At 43.8% G+C, this 20431-nt stretch overlaps 1 protein-coding gene across 5 annotated transcripts in view; it reads right to left on the reverse strand.

Moving 5' to 3' along the window:
* The window catches only part of PIK3CG (phosphatidylinositol-4,5-bisphosphate 3-kinase catalytic subunit gamma), a 99512-nt gene extending 80319 nt beyond the window's left edge, over positions 1 to 19193 (reverse strand). Inside the window, exon 1 of one of the 5 annotated variants that reach the window (XM_075345155.1) lies at positions 19133 to 19193. Coding sequence is in view for 2 of the 5 variants with exons in the window: in XM_075345152.1 (XP_075201267.1) it covers positions 13723 to 13732 (10 nt within the window). In the remaining 3 variants the exon portion in view is untranslated. Of the gene's footprint in view, positions 1 to 10716; positions 10859 to 13722; positions 13746 to 19132 lie in introns of those variants that run through there. The other 4 variants (XM_075345153.1, XM_075345152.1, XM_075345157.1 and 1 more) reach the window with 4 other exon arrangements.
* Between the last annotated feature and the right edge of the window lie 1238 nt (positions 19194 to 20431).

Below are 20431 nucleotides of genomic sequence, written 5' to 3' on the forward strand. Positions count from 1 at the left end.
CTGGTGCCTGCAGAATTCGTGCGCTCTGCATGCTGCCTCTCCCTATAGACAGCATGCAAAGCGCATGAAAGAAGTGACATGTCACTTCTTAGAATGCACGCTTCGTTCTAATACGCCACGTGCGCATGTCTCATGCACAATCTTCATAGATTGTGCTGGGGACGCAGGACACATGCAGTTATGCTGCGGTGCAGAACGCAGCGTACCTGCATGCAATACGCACACACATAGCCTAACGGATGATTATAGGACATGTGAACTCAGCCTTAAGGCCGCTTTACACGCTGCGATCTCGCTAGCGAGATCGCTAGCGTTCGTACCCGCTCCCGTCGGTTGTGCGTCACGGACGAATCGCTGCCCGTGGCGCACTAAATCGCTCGGACCCGTCACACTACTTACCTGCTTAGCGACGTCGCTGTGACCGGCGAACTGCCTTCTTTCTAACGGGGCGATTCGTTCGGCGTCACAGCGACGTCACTAAGCGGTCGCCCAATAGAAGCGGAGGGGCGGAGATGAGCAGGACGAACATCCCACTCACCTACTTCCTTCCTCATTGCGGGTGGCCGCAGGTACGATGTGGTTCCTCATTCCTGCGGTGTCACACATAGCGATGTGTGCTGCCACAGGAACGTCGAACAACCTGCGTCCTGCAATAACAACGATATTTGGGAAATGGACAGCGTGTCAACGATGAACGATATGGTGAGTATTTTTGATCGTTAGCGGTCGCTCGTACGTGTCATACGCAACGACGTTGCTAACGAGAATGGATGTGCGTCACGAATCCCGTGACCCCAACGACATCGCGTTAGCGATGTCGTTGCGTGTAAAGCGGCCTTTACTCTGGATTTCGTCTGGCCTCTGCTGAGCGGTGTCTTTTTCAGAAAGGCACAAAACTGGTTGACTGCACTTTTAGGCATCACTGAAAAGACGGACACCGCCAGATGATAGGAAGACACAGTCCAAATTGACTCTCTGCCTCATTATAGGAAATTCTTCTGTCGGGGATTTCGTCTGAATCCTGATGCGCAGGATAAATGTGAGCCGAACCTTACTGCGATCTTTGGAAAGAAGAATACATAAATCAATAGCAGGTCAAGAATTGCTTTTATTTATTTTGTATGCTGTTCACCATGTCGTATAAGTGATTACATGGTTTAATTGTTCAGGGCAGTGCGATTACAGCAATATCAGATTTATATAGTTATTTTATGTTTGGCTGCTATCACACACTAAAAATGCTTTTTTTTTTTTACAAAAAATGTTTTTGCATCGACATACAGTTAGGTCCACAAATATTTGGACAGTGACACAAGTTTTGTTATTTTAGCTGTTTACAAAAACATGTTCAGAAATACAATTATATATATAATATGGGCTGAAAGTGCACACTCCCAGCTGCAATATGAGAGTTTTCACATCCAAATCGGAGAAAGGGTTTAGGAATCATAGCTCTGTAATGCATAGCCTCCTCTTTTTCAAGGGACCAAAAGTAATTGGACAAGGGACTCTAGGGGCTGCAATTAACTCTGAAGGCGTCTCCCTCGTTAACCTGTAATCAATGAAGTAGTTAAAAGGTCTGGGATTGATTACAGGTGTGTGGTTTTGCATTTGGAAGCTGTTGCTGTGACCAGACAACATGCGGTCTAAGGAACTCTCAATTGAGGTGAAGCAGAACATCCTGAGGCTGAAAAAAAGAAAAAATCCATCAGAGAGATAGCAGACATGCTTGGAGTAGCAAAATCAAAAGTCGGGTACATTCTGAGAAAAAAGGAATTGACTGGTGAGCTTGGGAACTCAAAAAGGCCTGGGCGTCCACGGATGACAACAGTGGTGGATGATCGCCGCATACTTTCTTTGGTGAAGAAGAACCCGTTCACAACATCAACTGAAGTCCAGAACACTCTCAGTGAAGTAGGTGTATCTGTCTCTAAGTCAACAGTAAAGAGAAGACTCCATGAAAGTAAATACAAAGGGTTCACATCTAGATGCAAACCATTCATCAATTCCAAAAATAGACAGGCCAGAGTTAAATTTGCTGAAAAACACCTCATGAAGCCAGCTCAGTTCTGAAAAAGTATTCTATGGACAGATGAGACCAAGATCAACCTGTACCAGAATGATGGGAAGAAAAAAGTTTGGAGAAGAAAGGGAACGGCACATGATCCAAGGCACACCACATCCTCTGTAAAACATGGTGGAGGCAACGTGATGGCATGGGCATGCATGGCTTTCAATGGCACTGGGTCACTTGTGTTTATTGATGACATAACAGCAGACAAGAGTAGCCGGATGAATTCTGAAGTGTACCGGGATATACTTTCAGCCCAGATTCAGCCAAATGCCGCAAAGTTGATCGGACGGCGCTTCATAGTACAGATGGACAATGACCCCAAGCATACAGCCAAAGCTACCCAGGAGTTCATGAGTGCAAAAAAGTGGAACATTCTGCAATGGCCAAGTCAATCACCAGATCTTAACCCAATTGAGCATGCATTTCACTTGCTCAAATCCAGACTTAAGACGGAAAGACCCACAAACAAGCAAGACCTGAAGGCTGCGGCTGTAAAGGCCGGGCAAAGCATTAAGAAGGAGGAAACCCAGCGTTTGGTGATGTCCATGGGTTCCAGACTTAAGGCAGTGATTGCCTCCAAAGGATTCGCAACACAATATTGAAAATAAAAATTTTTTTTTTGGGTTTGGTTTATTTGTCCAATTACTTTTGACCTCCTAAAATGTGGAGTGTTTGTAAAGAAATGTGTACAATTCCTATCAGATAGTTTTGTTCAAACCTTCAAATTAAATGATACAATCTGCACTTGAATTCTGTTGTAGAGGTTTCATTTCAAATCCAATGTGGTAACAGAGAACATCTCTTTTTTGTGTGTTTTTTGTGCTGTGTGTCCTGATGAAGGGAGCAGAGCTCCTGAAACGCGTAGACACAAGCTACAATAAAGGAACATTGACCATCTCATTGTCCTCCTTCCTGATGAACAGCGCGGCATAAACCCCTTCTTTATTGTTCTCTGTTATCAACCACGGGGGCTGCAGCAGACTTCATCTCTACAACATAAGCTTTCATAGTAGTTGTGACTGTCACAACTACTTAAGGTGAGTGCATTCCCTTCAATTTTTCCCGGATATATACCGGGTAAGACCCTATTGCGCTTTTTCTTTCCACAGTTTATTTCGCTAAATCCAATGTGGTGGCATGCAGAGCCCAACTCGCGAAAATTGTGTCACTGTCCAAATATTTCTGGACCTAACTGTATATTGATGTCTATACTTTTTCTAGATTTCTACCGACGACGACGATTTCTAGGACGAGTTGATGTTTCTATTGGTACCATTTTCAGGCAGATATTTTTGAATCGTTTTTAATTCAGATTTTTGGGAGGTAGAGTGAACAAGAAACAGCAATTCAGGAATTGTGTTTTGAGATTTTTTTACACTGTTCACTGTTTGGTAAAAGTAATAAGACAGCTTTACTCTTTGGGTCAGTATGATTACAGCAATACCATATTTAGATCATTTTTTAATGTTTTGCCACTTTTACACAATAAAAACATTTTTTTAGAAATAAGAATTGTTTTTGCATCGCCTTATTCTCAGAGCTATAACTTTTTTTATTTTTCCGCTGATGGAGCTGTATGGCGGCTTGTTTTTTCAGGAGAAGAAGACGTTTTTAGCGGTACGATTTTTATTAATGTTCAAGTTTTTGACTACTTTTTTTTCAACTTTTTTAAGCAATATGATAAAAAGCAGTTTTTTGCCAATTTTTTTAAGCTGTTCACTGAAGGCGTTAAGTATGACAGTTTTATTGATCGGGTCATTCCAGATGCAGCGATACCAAATATGCATACTTTTTTATTTTATATAAATAAATGTATTTTTTGGTACAATATTTTTATTTTACTCTGTGTTCTTTATTTTGTGATTTTGTTTTTCTCACATATTTACAGTTTTTTTTTACTTTGTCCTTATAGGGACTTTTAACTTTCATTAGTCTGATCGCTGGTATAATGCATTGCCATGCACCAGCATGGAAATGCATTATACTGTCAGTATCAGACTGGCAGATCGCCAGTCAGACCATGTTGCTAGCTGGATCTGGCAGGCCACCATACATGGCAGACCCAGAGATCATCATTTGACTTCCAGCTGCCACGACATCCCTCGACTCATCCGTGATAATGTCATAGGGGTGTCGGAGGGATGAGAGAAGGAACCCACTTCCTCTCACAAACTTGTATATGCCGTGTTCGCTAATGATCGTAGCATATGGAAGATGACAAGGGGTTCACATCATCGGGATATGAGACAATCAGGTCCCAATGACGTCTCCAGTCAGAACTACTGTTCTGCGATGGAACCCCGGCGATTGCGGGACTCTGGGGTTGCAATCCCCTCCTGACCGCTGACTGTAGAAAAACATCAGCACTGCACAGAGCCCAGCAAGTGCAGACATTTATCTACAGTGGGAGGTTGCGAAAAGAGGTTAAAGCACACCAATCACCAGGATTATCCTATATAACCTAAATCCAGTGCTATACTGTCACTATTATGCTGATTCTATATATACCTTTAGGTGTCAGCAAGGAAGTATAGTATTTGAAACACAGGCAAATAAAGCTTGTAAAATGAACATTTTTTGATTGGCAGCAGGTGATCAGTAGCTGATAGCTGGGATGGGTATTCATAGTGATTCCCTCCCCCCCCTGTCCGTCCTCCCCTATCTATTATTTATGCTAATCCCATTATAGAAGGTTGTGGCTATAAATCATGGTGGCTAAAAGGACCTGTGCTGATGTCATACCCATGTGACTAGAAGGGGCGGGGCCTCAGCCAAAGAAAAATAATGTTGCTTCCTGGTATCAGCTTTGTTGGCTAAGGCCCCTCCCCTGCTGGTCACATAGGTATGACCTCAGCACACATCCATCTAGACACCATGATTTAGAACCACAACCATTAGTAAAACACTTTTATAATGGAATTAGCATACATTTTAGATAGGGGCAGGAACAACAGGTGGGGGGGAGAGGCAGGAATCACTATCAAACCCCACCCCAGCTATCAGCTGCTGCAGCTACTATCTATCAAAAAACTGTTCATATTACAAACTTTACTTGCTTGTGTTTCAAAACCTAAACATCAGAGCTGACATCTAAAGGTGTGTATAGAATCAGCCTGATAGTGCCAGTATAGCACTGGCTTTAGGGTACATAGGAAAATCCTGGTCATTGGTGCACTTTAAAGAGAACCTGTCACCAGTTTTTTCGGTATTAAACCAAAAGTATCTTCTGCAGCTCCTGGGCTACATTCTATGAAGGTGCACCTTGCTGCTGACTCCCCATGCACACCCCGGAAGTAACTTTATAAAATCTGACCGCTACGTATGCTAATGACCTGTTCGGGTCGGATGGGCATTTTTGGCTCCTAGCCCTCCTTCTGGCCTTGTTCGCCATCCTTTAATGATTGAGGTGGATGACGCATCCGTCATCATTCACGTTGCTCTGCCAAATCTCCTGCCTGTGCAGAGTCATTCCTGGCTCGTGAGGGCACAGTTCGCTCTGCCTCATCGCGAGCCTAGCCAAAAACATAGTTGCCGTCATACGAGCCAGTGAGGTCTTTGCGCAGGTGCAAGATTATGGTCGGTGTTGTGCATGACCATAATCTCGCGCCTGTGCAAAGACCTCACTGGCACGCGCGAGGGAAACTATGTTTTCGACTTGGCCCACAATGGGGCAGAGCGAACTGCGCCTGCGCGAACTGGGAATGACTGCACAGGCGCAAGATTTGGCAGAGCAACGTGGATGATGACAGAGGCGTCATCCACATCAATCATGAAAGGAGGATGGTGAACAAGGCCAGAAGGAGGGACAGGAGCCAAAAATGAGTAAGCCCAGCCGACCCGAACATTAGCATACGTGGCGGTCATGTTTTATAAAGTTATTTCTGAGGTCTGCAATGGGGGCCAGCAACAAGGTGCTCCTTCATAAAATACAGCCCAGGAGCTGCACAAGGTGACACTTTTGGTTTCATTCTGAAAAAACTGGTGACAGGTTCCCTTTAATGCCTATTGCAAATTAGGTTTATTACCAGAATCTTCAAACTTTCTGCTGTTTTCAATAAACTAACCAACAACAATTTAAATAGCTGAAAACAACTGATATAACAAGTGATTTCTCCAAATTCAGCAGAAAATGCCACTTTTACTGACTACTGCAGTGTCAGCTTAATTCATCCCCTTCACAACAAGTATCTTTAGTAGTGTTGAGCGGATTCGAACTGTAAAAATCCGGATCCGCGCGGTTTCAGCGTCCGATATGGGATTCTCATATCTCTCTCTCTCTCTCTCTCCCCCCCTCCTGGATCCGCTCCCCATTCACATACATAGGTCCAGATTCGGGATCGGATCTGGACTTCTTTTCCAACTCGCGACGGATCCGCCGGACCCGGATTATTAAAAGTCCGCTCAACTCTAATCTTTAGTACTTCGTAGAGAACACCCTATGGCTGTTATAACCTGCCGCAAACATTATGTAAACACCAGCTTATGACATAGCTCCATCCTGAGGAATCTTTGCACATTCCTCATATACTATGGTCTCAGATTCACTAATATCCTTTGGTTGTCAAGTGAGTGATCAGAAAATGTAAGAGAACAGATCAATGTCTTGCACAAAGAAAACGATTAAAAAATATAGCAAAGGCACTGAATCTTCCTAGAGAAGATACATTTTAAAAGTTCTGAGTTAATGAAACACTGGCTACAATACATGGATGTGGCAGAAATAGGAAGCTATCACCAGGTTCCTAAATGACTGCAAAATACCTGCAGTAGGATTTGGTGGCATGAGGCACTGAGGTATTAGTATGCACAGTAAGACAGACACTAAACAGGTCTAGGTCCTAGAGATTGTAAGCCAAGACGAACACCCCACTACTGACCCAAAAGCACAAGAAAGTGAGGTGCAATATGGTAATAAACATAACAATAGGTCACAGAGAATTGGGGATACTACTCTGTAAAGCGATGAAAAAACCCTGGAATTTTTAAGGTCAATGGCTCAGTGTTATGTCTGGAGGGGCAAAAATGAAATATACACTGAAGAAAACACCCTGTCTGCAGTGTATGAAGGTGATGGCTCGGTAATGGCTAAAGTGGCCTGATGGTACTCTAGGACATTTTGCAGCCCTCTGGTACTGGAAACTTGTAGCGTGTGTAATGAAAGATAGATTTAATGAAGTCTCAGGAAATCCTTGGAGAAAACTTTATGGCTTCTCTGAGAAAGCTGAATTTTGGGTGTCATTGAATCTTCCAACTGGACAAAAATACAAAGCATTCCTTAAAGTCCACTAAGGCTATGTGCACACACTGCGTTTTTTTGACGCTGCGTTTTTGTGCGTTTTTGGCCGCTAAAAACGCACAAAAACGCACCTGCGTCGAAAAAACCCGGCAAAAAACGCACGCGTTTTCCCGCGATTTGGTGCGTTTTTTTGCTGCGTTTTGCTGCGTTTTTGCTCACTGCGTCCTTATGCGTTTTTTATCAGTGAACAAAAAAAAAAGGTCTGATGTCATTTCCTTCTTCAATGTGTTCTTCATTCTCCACTAGTGTATACAGAAGAGCAGACAGCTGCAGAACTACAAGGCTCAGCATCCTCCATCCAATAGTGTATGCAGGAGAGCAGACAGCAGCTGTCGAACTACAAGGCTCAGCATCCTCTTTCCAGGACTGTATGCAGGATTTCTTTGCCCCCCCAAACAAAAAAAATGACGTGGGCTTCGCCATATTTTTGTATGCTAGCCGGGTACAGCAGGCAGGTACGGGCTGCCCCCAACCCCCAGCTGCTTATTTGTACCCGGCTGGGAACCAAAAATATAGGGAAGCCCTTTTTTTTAAATTATTTCATGAATTTCATGAAATAATTTAAAAAAAAAATGACGTGAGCTTCGCCCAATTTTTGAGTCCAGCCGGGTACAACTAGGCAGCTGGGGATTGGAATCCACAGTGCAGGGTGCCCATGCTTTCTGGGCACCCCCGCTGTGAATTGCAGTCCCGCAGCCACCCCAGAAAATGGCGCTTTCATAGAAGCGCCATCTTCTGGCGCTGTATCCAACTCTTCTAGCTGCCCTGATGCCGGGTGGCTAGCTAGGTAATAATGGAGTTAGGGCTAGCTGTATATTATCAGCTGGCCCTAAGCCCGAAATTCATGGTGTCACGCCAATATTAGACATGGCCACCATGAATTTCTAGTAAAGATAAAAAAAAAACACAACACACAGAAAAATATTTTTATTAGAAATAAAACACAACACAATTAGTGACTCCATCTTTATTGAAATAAAGAACCCCCCTCCGCAGTAATCCTGGGTCAAGGGTCCCGCACCGTCCAATCAGGATCCAATATCATCTGATCGGTTTGCTGGAAGGCAAAACGATCAGATGATGTGTCAGGTTCTAGGGGCTGAATCTCATCACACATCAGCTGATTGTATAAAAGCCGATTATACAATCAGCAGATGCATCGGTGCAAAAAAAAAAAAACAAATACTCACGTCTGTGCTGATTACCGGCAGCTCCTGCATCGATGGGGCGGGAGTCTGATCCTGTCCGATCGCTGCAGCAGCTGCCGGTAATCAGGGATGAAGTCTCCTGACGGCAGGATCAGCTGATAGCCGGCCGGGCGCCCGCGTCACCGCGATACTTACGATCACCTGATGCGTCAGGTGACTGCATCAGGTGATCCATCGCCAGGTCCTGCATTCTGCAGGCATACGTACCCGGGGAGACTGCACACTGCCGGAGCGGCGATACCGTGACAGAATCTGGGAGCGGGCATGGCACCGGGAGTCTGCAGACAGGTGAGTATAACTTTTTTTTTTTTTTTTCTACTGTTAACTTTTGTTTTCGCAGCCGCTTCCACCTCCCGCCTGCACATGGCGCCGCACGGCAGCATACATGCCCAGGACGGGAGATGGAAGCGACGGTGACGGTACCGGGATGATTCACGCTTCTGTATATACTGACAGAAGGAATCCTCTTCCTGTACACGTCACTTTACTACCCACCTCCTGCGTTTATAGCTGCGTTTTTGGTCTTAGAAACGCACCAAAACGCACCAAAACGCAGCTATTTGCGTTTCTCATTACGTCTTTCAACATCCCATTGAACTCAATGGATGAAAAGCGCAGTGAAAAACGCGGGAATAATTGACATGCTGCGTTTTTGTGGCACCACAAAAACGCAGCTGAAAAAAAACAGATGTGTGGGGACAGCAAAAATGAAAACTCATAGACTTTGCTGGGGAAGCAAAGTCATGCAGTTTTGAGGCCAAAAACGCACCCGAAAAACGCGCAAAAACGCTGAGAAAAACGCACTGTGTGCACATAGCCTAAGACTTGATTTCAGAAGGAAGCAGTCCAGGAAGAATGTGGAGTGGCCATAACAGTCGCTCGAACCACCTCCAAAATATTTTGTCGGACTTGAAGAAGGCAGTTGAAGCTCACAAACCCAATAATATTAGAGAATTAAAGGCCATTACCCATGGGGAATTGGCTAATGCTATGTTCGCACGCTGCATCTTTGTCTGACCACAAAGAGACAGCGTTTTTGGCCCCAAAAAATGCACCCACAGGAAAAACGCATAAAAAACCATGCGTTTTTGCGCGTTTTTGGATGCGTTTTGATGCGGTTTTTCTTTGCTGCATTTTTGTCCAGTGCATTCAATGGGTGAAAAACGCAGTGAAAAATGCAAAAACAAATGACATGCTCTATCTTTGTGGTCACCACAAAGACGCAGCCAAAAAAACAACGTGTGGACAGCAAAAATGAAATCTCATAGATTTTGCTGGGGAAGGAAATTCATGCAGTTTTGAGACCAAAAACGCACCTGAAAAACATGCAAAAACGCGGCAAAAAACGCAGCCTAAGATTGCTCAAAATCACTGACAGAAGATCGTGTTTGGTTATGCATCGTGTTCACAACAGATCACATCGGCCATAGGGTCTGCTCTACTAAATGCGCTTGTTATGAAGAGGATGAATAATTCTTAGATTCCAGTAGTCATTAATTGTGGCAATTTTGTTGAACTTGGAGAAATCACTTGTTCTATTAGTTTTGTTCACCGATATCAAGTTTGTTAATTTTGCTTACACTGTTTGTGGGGATGGATGGATAAAACAATAAAACTAGGGTACATTCCCTTGAATAGCTTACACCAGATATATTGTAAGGGATACTACTAGAATTGATTTACAGACATTAAACAGGAGGACAATCAATGTGCCAAATGAAGAGAACCTTTTTTTTTACATTCTTCATGCCCAAATATATGCATTTGTAAATCTGTAGCTTTTCCTTCTTATTATCTTCACTTACGTAACCCCTGAACTCATGATGTATCCAGCTGATGATGTTTTCTATATGTCATTCTATTTAACTAAAGTTTTAAGAAGATGATACTTTGCTAAAAAGTTGATAAGACTCAGTAAGGTGGACAAATGAACTCATTATGCTCCTGATACCTCGTCCGTCAAGTCCTGGGAGTTATCACTGAAGGTGCTATTAGTATTAGGAAATATATTCCCACTTGTTCCACATTAGGCTATTTCCTGACAGCTGTAAGAACTGTGTCACTACATGTAAGTAAAGTGAAAAGATACTGAGATTTAGCCAAATCCCCTCCAAGAATGATAAACCAGAAATAATTACCTGCTTAGCTGAGAAAAGTAATGCCACAGCAGCCTCATTTGTTTCGGGTGTCCAGACGGCATACAAGTTGTCAGAGCTGCTGTCTGTCAGCGTCAGTATCTGTTCTGTTTCTCGCCTTTCCCTTCTAGCTACAGAGGAAGTACTGCTGGCAGCAGGAAGGAAGTCCAAACCACATTGATTATTCATTTGATTACATATTTAGAAAACTACTGTGCACTTCCCTTAGTTACAGCAAGAATGAATAGGAGAAATAATCCTAGCTTTGTATGTATGAAGTATTGACTGCCTGTATGCCGCGAGATGTCCAAGATAAGACTAGCCATCATTAGTACAATAATCTCTGACACTGTGATGACTCCCAGCATTACCTTTTAACAAGCAGCTGATCTATTTGAAGTCTGACATTAGTGCTAGTTCACACTAGGGTTCTACTGAAAAGAGAAAATTTAAAGGGGTTTCTCAATTTATTTATTTATTTTACTCGCTCATATATTGCCATCATATTCCATAGCGCTTTACAGACGTGATCATCACTGTGTCCATTATGGCTCACAATCTAAGTTCCCTATCAGTATGTCTTCGGAGAGTGGGAGGAAACCGGAGCACCCGGAGGAAACGCACGCAAACATGGGAATATATAAACTCCTTGGTGGGATTTGAACGCAGGACCCCAGCGCTGCAAAACAACAGTGCTCACCATTGTCACCAATCCTCAAGAACACTCCATTGCTCTTCTTGCCAGGAGGTGGTGCACTCCTGATGACTGACAATTTGGGCATGTGGCACGACTGAGCTGCTTTCACAAACTGTGCACTCTTTGATCCTACTAACAGGAACATCTCTTGCCTCTGCAGCATCTAAGGAACGCAGAGGGATTGAAGCTGGCCGGATACTGCAATTCGCTCAGCTTCAGAGCAGCGCTTGCAAGCTGGATAGCAAACAGTTTGCAAACGCCGCACTCCGCGCCTAGGAAACTGGACACCTCTTAGGGTATGTGCCCACAATCTGGATGTGGGAGCATTCTGGATGTAGCGTGTTTTCTCTCCCGGAGACACTAGTGTACTGTGCAGAAGAACACACTGTCCGTACCCACGATCAGGATGTGGGAGTGTGCTGGATGAAGAATGTATTCTTTCCTGGAGACGCTAGTGTCCTGTGCAAAAGAAGGCACTGTCCATGCCCACGATCAGGATTACGGACAAAACGTATTTTCGTTGTGTTCTCCCACTGAGAACACTCGCTTCTCCAACCACAAGAATAAACTGATATGCCCTGGCTTGGAAAGCCGCGCAGCATGTCATATTATGGAGCATCTAAAAGAAGCACAGTGGGCATGGGATTTCTATAAATCCCATCCACTTTGCTTGGACTGTACAACGCAGCGTTTTAGTGCAATGAGCTCTAATCTATAGAAAACCTTCTATTCTTAAGAATTCGAACACATGACTTTCTATAAAATATCCTGTAAGAAAAACAATTACCGTCAAAAAACAGAAAGTGAATGCAACATTGACGTTATCTAGTTCTTAAAACTGATGGCTTAAGCTGCATTTACACTGCAAGACAATCACAAATGAACAATTGTAAAAATGATCATTTCACAGTAATCTTAGGCTGGGGTTCACATGTCCTGTAGTCATCCATTATCATGGATCCATTAGAGATCCATTTGCAAAAAATTTGTGCAAACTGACCTACAGGGTGTTTGACCATAATCCACTACTCTGAGTTTTATGAATAAATTTTAACCACAAATTGCATTAAATGTGCAAACTCCGCATCAAAAACACCAAAAAACCCATGTAAACAAAATCACTCAAGTAACCTAATTTATATATTAGGTACAGAAATGCTGCAGAAAATCTGCAATATCAAAACTGTACCAAATACTCACTGTGCACACACAGAATAAGATGGTGCACAGCTTGAGATCAAAGACTATTGTAGAAATTCCATAAAACAGAAGTGCAGAAGAGCCACTCAGGAGTTAATAATTCCTTTATCTGTAACATCAATGGAGGAGTCAGTAAAACAGGTGGCAACTTTTTCTGTGTTGTCAAATTGCAATAATCACAAATAAATTGGCATCCTTTATGTACTGACTCTTTGTCCAGGATTTTCTTTATGATTAAGGTCTCCTTCACACCTCCCTATCTCCAGTCCGTGTGGTGTCCGTTTTCACACCTACCTGAGGCACGTTCACACGCATACTAATTACTGTCAATAGAAATCTTCATATCTCTGTATTTTCAGTGGGGCTCCTGTGCCCATGTATAATACCTGCATGGAGACAAGTCAGGTTTTTTTCCTGCACTATGAGTCAGATACTGAAAAAAAGGATATCACTGTAATAGATAGATACTGTAATAGATAGAATACAGAGGTTAGATATAGATAGATAGCTAGATAGCGTGTACAGCTACGTATATAGAGTTAATACATCATTTTAGAAAAAAAATTAATTTTCATAACCAGCACAGGTACAGCAGCAGCTGTGGGCTGCAACTCTCAGCTGTCCCTTGACTGGCTTTGAAAAATAGAGGGGATCCCACTATGATTTTTTAAATTATTTGAACAAATAATTTAAAAAAATGGCGTAGGGACCCCCCCATTTTTCAAAAGCAGCCAAGGGACAGCAGACAACTAGGGGCTGATATTTTTAGGGTGGAAAGGGCTACAGTTATTTGGCCCTTCCCAGCATAAAAATAGCAGCCTGCAGTAGCCCCATGAGGTGGTGCATCTATTTGATGCACCATATCTGGCGCTGTACTCGGCTCTTCTCGTTGTCCTGGTGCGGTGGTAAACGGTGTAATATATGGGGTTGATGCCATCTGTGAATTGTCAGCTTGCTTCAAGCCCTAGTATAAGTAATGGGTGGGAGTCTATCAGACACCCCATTACTAATACAGTAGAAATATTAAAAAATTATATATTTTATTTGAACACCCCCCCCAACTATAGTCCTCATTCACCAATTTATTAAAAATGTATCTAAATAAAATCCACCGTAATCCATAGTGATATCCCACGACGTTCCCCAAAAGCAAATCTGAAAGACATAAAAAGAGAAAATGCTTAAAGAAATAAAGAAACCTTCATTCACCAATTTATTTCTCTGCAAAAAACCCTAATCCAAGTAATCCAAAAGGGGGTCCTACAACGTTCCAAGACTCTGTCCCAGCCAATGAAGAACAGATCATTCCTCATTGGCTGGGAGAACAGTCACTGCAGGCTCACACACTGTTCTCTGTGAAAACTACTGCAGTGAACTGAGATGACCTCATGAGGTCAGCTCAGGTCACTGCAGCGGGTCACACAGTAGTGTGTGGAACTGCAGGGGGCAGTCATGAGCAGTAACAGCATGAGTTCACAGCAGTTCAATGCCTGCGGCTGTTCTCACGGTAAGTATTGCGAGAACCCTCTCGCGGATACTTGTACTTAGCGTGAGAACCGCAGGTGGTGAACTGAGTTGAACTAATGGGTTCACCAAAGTTCATTGCAACAAGCTCTCGTGACACTTGGCTTAAGAGCTGCAGACACTGACCTGCGGTTAACTCATGCTATCAACACTCGTCACTGCCCACACACACTACTGTGTGAGCCGCTGCAGTGACCTGGGTTGACCTTATGAGGTCATCTCAGTTCACTGCAGTGGTTCTCACATAGAACATTGTGTGAGCTTGCAGTGACTTTGACAGTGAGTCTTGGAACGTGGGGCCTCCTTTTGGATTATGCTCGACCTTGCATTAGGGTTTTTGCAGGGAAATACATTTGTGAATGAGGGTGACTTTTGTCTTTATTTTTTTAATCATTTTCTCTTTTTATGTCTTTCAGATTCACTTTTGGGGAACGTCGTGGGACATCACTATGGATTACGGCAGACTTTTTTTAAAATACATTTTTAATAAATTGGTGACTGAGGGCTGTAGTCGGGGGTTGTTTGTTCAAATATTTTTTTTTTTTTATATTTCTACTGGGTAATTAATGCGGGTGTTTCATAGATGCCCACCCAATACTAATACCAGGGCTAAATGTCAGATGGCAATTCACAGCTGGCATCAACCCCATATATTACCCTATTTGCCACTGCGCCAGGGCAATAGGAAGAGCTGAGTATAGCGCCAGATTTGGCGTATCAAATAATTGCATCACCTCTGGGATGACTGCGGGTTGCTATTTTTAGGCTGGGAAGGGCCAAATAACAGTAGCCCTTCCCACTCTAAAAATATCAGCCCCCAGTTGTCTGCTGTCTGGTTTTGAAAAATGGCGGGCACTCTATGCCATTTTTTAAAACTATTTGTTCAAATAATTTAAAAAAAAATCAGCATGGGATCCCTTCTTTTTTTCAAAACCAACCAAGGGACAGCTGAGGGTTACAGCCGGCAGCTGCTGCTGTACCTGTGCTGGTTATGAAAATTGGGGGGAACAAAACATTTTTTTTCTCGTAAATTATTTATTAACTCTGCTAAATAGCTGTATACGCTATCTATCTCTCTATAATCAATCACACATGGACATACGGAAAGGACACAAATGGTCATACGGATGTCCAAAACGGACAGTGCAAAACGTGCTTTTTTTTACATGAATGTATGAAGGGGGCATAAGGCTGTTTTCACACGACTGTATTTTCTCCATCTGAGAAGTTTGATCAGAACTTTATGAAAGTGGGATCCGTTTCTCTCAGATGTGGAGAAGAGTTAAAGAAAAAATTTCTCTATCTTCTCCATTCTGTCATGCAACTGTGGTCTGATTTTATTCATGGACCCATAGTCTCAAATGGCCGAGTGCCATCTGATTCTCGGACGTAATACATGCATATTGCGATTTTTTCTGAGGAAAATACTGGACATCTGCGCTGCCTAATTGAATAGCATTGGTCCGAAAGCGATCCGATGTTTCATTGGGTAGCACACAGCCAGAAAATACTGTTGCCTGCATGAGCCCTAACTGTATGCTTTTTAGAGACTACGTGATTAATCATTTAAAAGGGAACTTATCAGAAAAAAACGGTGTGGGGGACATTATTGAGTAGTTCAGGGTGTGGGGGACATTATGGAGCGGTGCAGTGTGTGGGGGACATTATGAAGTGGTGCAGGGTGTGGGGGACATTATTGAGTAGTTCAGGGTGTGGGGGACATTATGGAGAGGTTCAGGTTGTGGGGGACATTATGGAGCGGTTCAGAGTGTAGGGGACATTATGGAGCTGTGAAGGGTGTGCGAAAACATTATGGAGCGGTGCAGGGTGTGGGGGAACATTATAGAGCAGTGCAGGCTGTGGGGGATATTATGTAGCAGTGCAGGGTATAGGGAATATTATGGAGTGCTGCAGGGTGCATTGGACATTATGGAGTGGGGGACATTATGGATATGGCCAGTGTGTGAGAGGACATGATTGAAGGGGCAGGGTGTAGGGGATATTATGAATAGGGGCAGTGTTGGGGAGATATTATTGTGTGGAGCAGTGGGGAGGAGTTGTTTTCTACAGTTAGCACAGTGAGGGACAATTATTTATTCAGGAACGCTGCATGGGAGATATTTTTATATATGGGGCAGTTTAATGATGCTTTTATTTTTATGGGCACCATGTCGGGAAGTGCTGCAGAAGACAGAGTAGAAGGAAGTCTGGAGAGATGAGCTCTGGGTGTGAAATCTCATTATGGCGCCTGTACTATGATAAAAAGGATAAAGACAAAACAGATGGGAAGTAGATGTCATCTATAAGGTACCTGGTGGTTAATGTTGTTTGATACTGACTTTGTTTCAACAGTAACGCGGTTCCTGTATAGTCCGCATTCTGATAATAGCTGGAAACAGCTACGACTAGCTTCTTACCATTGTAAGGAGATACTGGGATTATACTCCATGGCACCCAAATGCATCTGAAGGCTCTGGCCAACTGGTCCAGGAAGCCATTATCTATCCCTCATGAGCTGGCTGGATTGTCATTGTAAATAAGCACCTGTACCTTGCCCCTCCCCCCATCTCATTGTAGATTGTAAGCTCTAACGAGCAGGGTTGCCATTTTTCCCTTTAAATATTGTATCTTCTATAATTGTTACTTGTTTGTATATGTTTATGTATATGATATGTATATGTATATGAGCCTCCTGAATTGTAAAGCGCTGCGGAATATGTTGGCGCTATAGAAATAAAGATTATTATTATAGAAATAAAGATTATTACTGTAGATTCATGTAATACAAATGTATCATGGGGCTGAACTAGAACCACAATTGCTCTCTGTACTAAGCTTGGTGATGTATTCTTGTACTGACAGTGGTTCTGATCATGTAGCAATCCATATTGTTCTTCATGTTAAAACTGAAAAATCCTCAAAATTTAATTATGAGATTTTTAGGAGGCTTTAGATGAGTTTCTGGTCAAAAAACTCAGTGTAAGTTGAATATGTTCATACTGATTTTTATTATTTTTTTTAGCAGAAACTCTAATCTTTTTCACATACTCAAAACTTGGTTCTGCTGATATATTGTTAGTACCCCTTTGAGTTTTTTGGCGTCCTTTAGATTGGTTCTGCATAGTCACCTATAGTTTTATCAAAGGCAGGAGTGTGTTGAAACGCGTAGAATTAAACCATACATTTATCACAAGACGTTTGGACTCATTTCTCCTGGCGCTGTGAGGAACTGCATATGTCTATCATGTCAAAAATGGTGACTATGCAAGAGAAAATGTTTTGTGTTTTAGAGTATGAAAAGTGTAAATCAATTGTTACAGTGTGGTGAGCGTTCCGATGACTGTATGGAAGTGACCCACCTGATCCCCAGAGCATTCTGCGGTGGTATCGACAAAAGATCCAGAATGCTGGTGTAAACGTTAAAAACCCTGCACGACCGAGTGTTACAGGCAAAGCGGTGGAGACGGTTCAAGATACCTTTGCACATAGCCCACAGAAATTAACACATCGTGCAAGTCCCCTGGAAGATTCTGCCAGATCGTATAGAGCTATTGCAACCTTTATGGCCAGCCGACCATGGCGTCCAATACAAATTCTACACCGCTCTAATGACCATCGACAGGTCATGCTGCAGCGTGATTGTATCCAACTAGATTACTACATAGATGTGTGTCATGTGACAAAAGGACACAGAACATTTCTAATAGCAGGATAAGGCACAGCCACAGTGTAAGAGATGTTGAGGTGCACTTGTAGGTTTCCACACCATATATCCAGAGAATTAGAAACAAGGCACTCTCAAATGGCGATACAAACGAAGAATTTATTCCATAAGTCTTTAAGCAACATATGACGTTTCGGCCAGGTGGCCTTCATCAGACAACTTGTTATTAAGACTGTCAGGGCAGTGGTAAAGGCAGTGGTATCCACCACTATGCTGCATAGTGATGGATACCACTGCCCTGACAGTCTTAATAACAAGTTGTCTGATGAAGGCCACCTGGCCGAAACGTCATATGTTGCTTTAAGACTTATGGAATAAATTCTTCGTTTGTATCACCATTTGAGAGTGCCTTGTTTCTAATTCACAGAACATTTCTAAACATTGTCTGCTAAACTGGAGTTTATGTTCATTACCATGAGCCACTCACTATTGTGCATCTAACACATTATTAAATATTCCTCTTTGAAACTCGATGAATCGAGGGGCGGACATATCATTAATGCAACATGTGTGGCAGCACGAGGGCCCAAGAGGTTGGGGGCCACTTCTAGCACGACAGCAGGTGGGATTGTGCATTACGATGAGCTCTGGAGCTATAAAGGGCCCATATACTGTTCTCTCCCAGGGCCCTCTTCTGTCTATGAATGTTTTCTAATCACCCTATACTACGTGATGTCTGAGCCACCATCACCAAATGGAGAAGATCTGGTAAGGTCAGCGTTTCTGGGAGGGCTCAGCCACAAGTCATCCACAAAGTCCCATAACAGGAGAACATCTGGCCTTCACCAAATGGTGGGTTCAGGAAGGTCACACATGGGACCCCGGTGACCACAGTTGTTAGCGCCATTTCTAACCCAAAATACTATGTTAGCCGGAGAGTATTGTGAGCCAGTCTCACCCCACATACAATATGGCATCATTTACACCAACACTTGTACTTCAGACAGTTAAGCGCAAGGATCGGCCCCCCTTTAGCTCAGATAACCCCCAATATACCCTGCTGCCATGTATAAGTCCCCTGAGGTCACAGTGACAACTGCTGTCTGTCCCATGTGACACAATCACTGTCCCCACCTCACAGCTGTGACCACACGTGGGAGCCGATCTGTCAGTGTCACAGCCCCGTCCTGTCATCACCCTGGGGAGAGCCATTACTGCAGGGCAGACGGCCTGGTGCCCTCACAGAGGACTGTCACCACGGCTCCCTGCACAGGGGTCCCAGGGAAGGGCGATAATGGAGGGGCCGGAGGCACAACCCCCACCCGTTCACTCACCATGTTCTCCTGCGGCCGCCTCTGCGCCTTCTTGTTATTCTGCTCACTTCTTCCGTTGCTGTGAGGCGTGATGCTGCAGATACTGTGCGGCAATGGCGCCATCTAGTGGAACGTGTGTAACATTCCCCAGCCCTCAAGTACAGAAACGGCCTCTAGCTAGAGCTACCGGCATGTGAGAACTGAGATCACATAATGTAGTATGGAGCCCTGCAGAAGCCTCACACCGAGCAGCATCTGTCTGTGGGGCTTCTGACTTTGAGGATCTTTACCAACTAGGACCTTATATAAACTGCACATTCCTACACACAGAGCAAGAATGAAGATGGCAAAGTTTACTTCCATTGTTTCTCCACTCCGTTGTGGAGATACAGGTCGCCAAAATGACTGGCACCAATTTTCTTATCATTTAGTTCAGGTCTGTGGATGTGGACTTTCACCCCACCATTACACAGTCCAATAATAACAAGGCAGTGTCCAAATGTAGTCAGAAGTAGATGCCCACAGTTCTGGCCCAAATGGACTGCCCATATAGAAGGTCAGAACTAGAGTTGAGCGGACTGGTCAGAGAGAGAGAGAGAGAAAAAAACAAACAAATAAAACCCCCACAAAAACAGATCCGGATCGTGCACCCCAAATCCCGGGTACTGGTCGGACTCGGATCGGGCGCTCAAACCGTGCGGATCCGGATTTTGCGGATCCGGGTCCGTTCAACACTAGTCAGAACTGTTCCAGCGTGGGCCCATGTCGCCGGGCGATCAGCTGATCGTTCACAATACCAGCCCTGGGCAATCAGCTGATCGTTCACAGTAGCCAGCCGATCAGCTGATTGCTGGCCGCCAGGCGAATAGCTGATCGTTCACAGTAGCCAGCCACCGGGCAATCAGATGATCGTTCACAAAAGCCGTTGCCGGCCGATCAGCTGATCGTTCGGCTGCCGAGAGAGAGAGACATTGATTTCAATGATTAAACACATGAGCTGAGCATGCGCAGTGAAAACAAAAGGATTCCGCCGCTCAAAAAAGTTACATGCTGCGTACCTGCCGCCCGATGGTCAGTTCCACGACTGATCCGTCACGTGCTGGATGCAACGCAAGGCCATCAGTCGCAATCTGTCATCCATACAGTCGTCCATATAGTCTATGGGGAAAAAACGGATTCCTGCAAAATATTTTTTAGGATGCTGTATTTCCTCAAGGCGACGGATTACAACTGATGCAAAACAACGCAAGTGTGAAAGCAGCCTTACATGATCACACTGACAATATAGCCTGGACAAGAGGGCTTGTCACCTGGTCCAAA

The sequence above is a fragment of the Anomaloglossus baeobatrachus genome, chromosome 4, assembly GCF_048569485.1.
Source record: "Anomaloglossus baeobatrachus isolate aAnoBae1 chromosome 4, aAnoBae1.hap1, whole genome shotgun sequence".
Lineage (NCBI taxonomy): Eukaryota > Metazoa > Chordata > Amphibia > Anura > Aromobatidae > Anomaloglossus > Anomaloglossus baeobatrachus.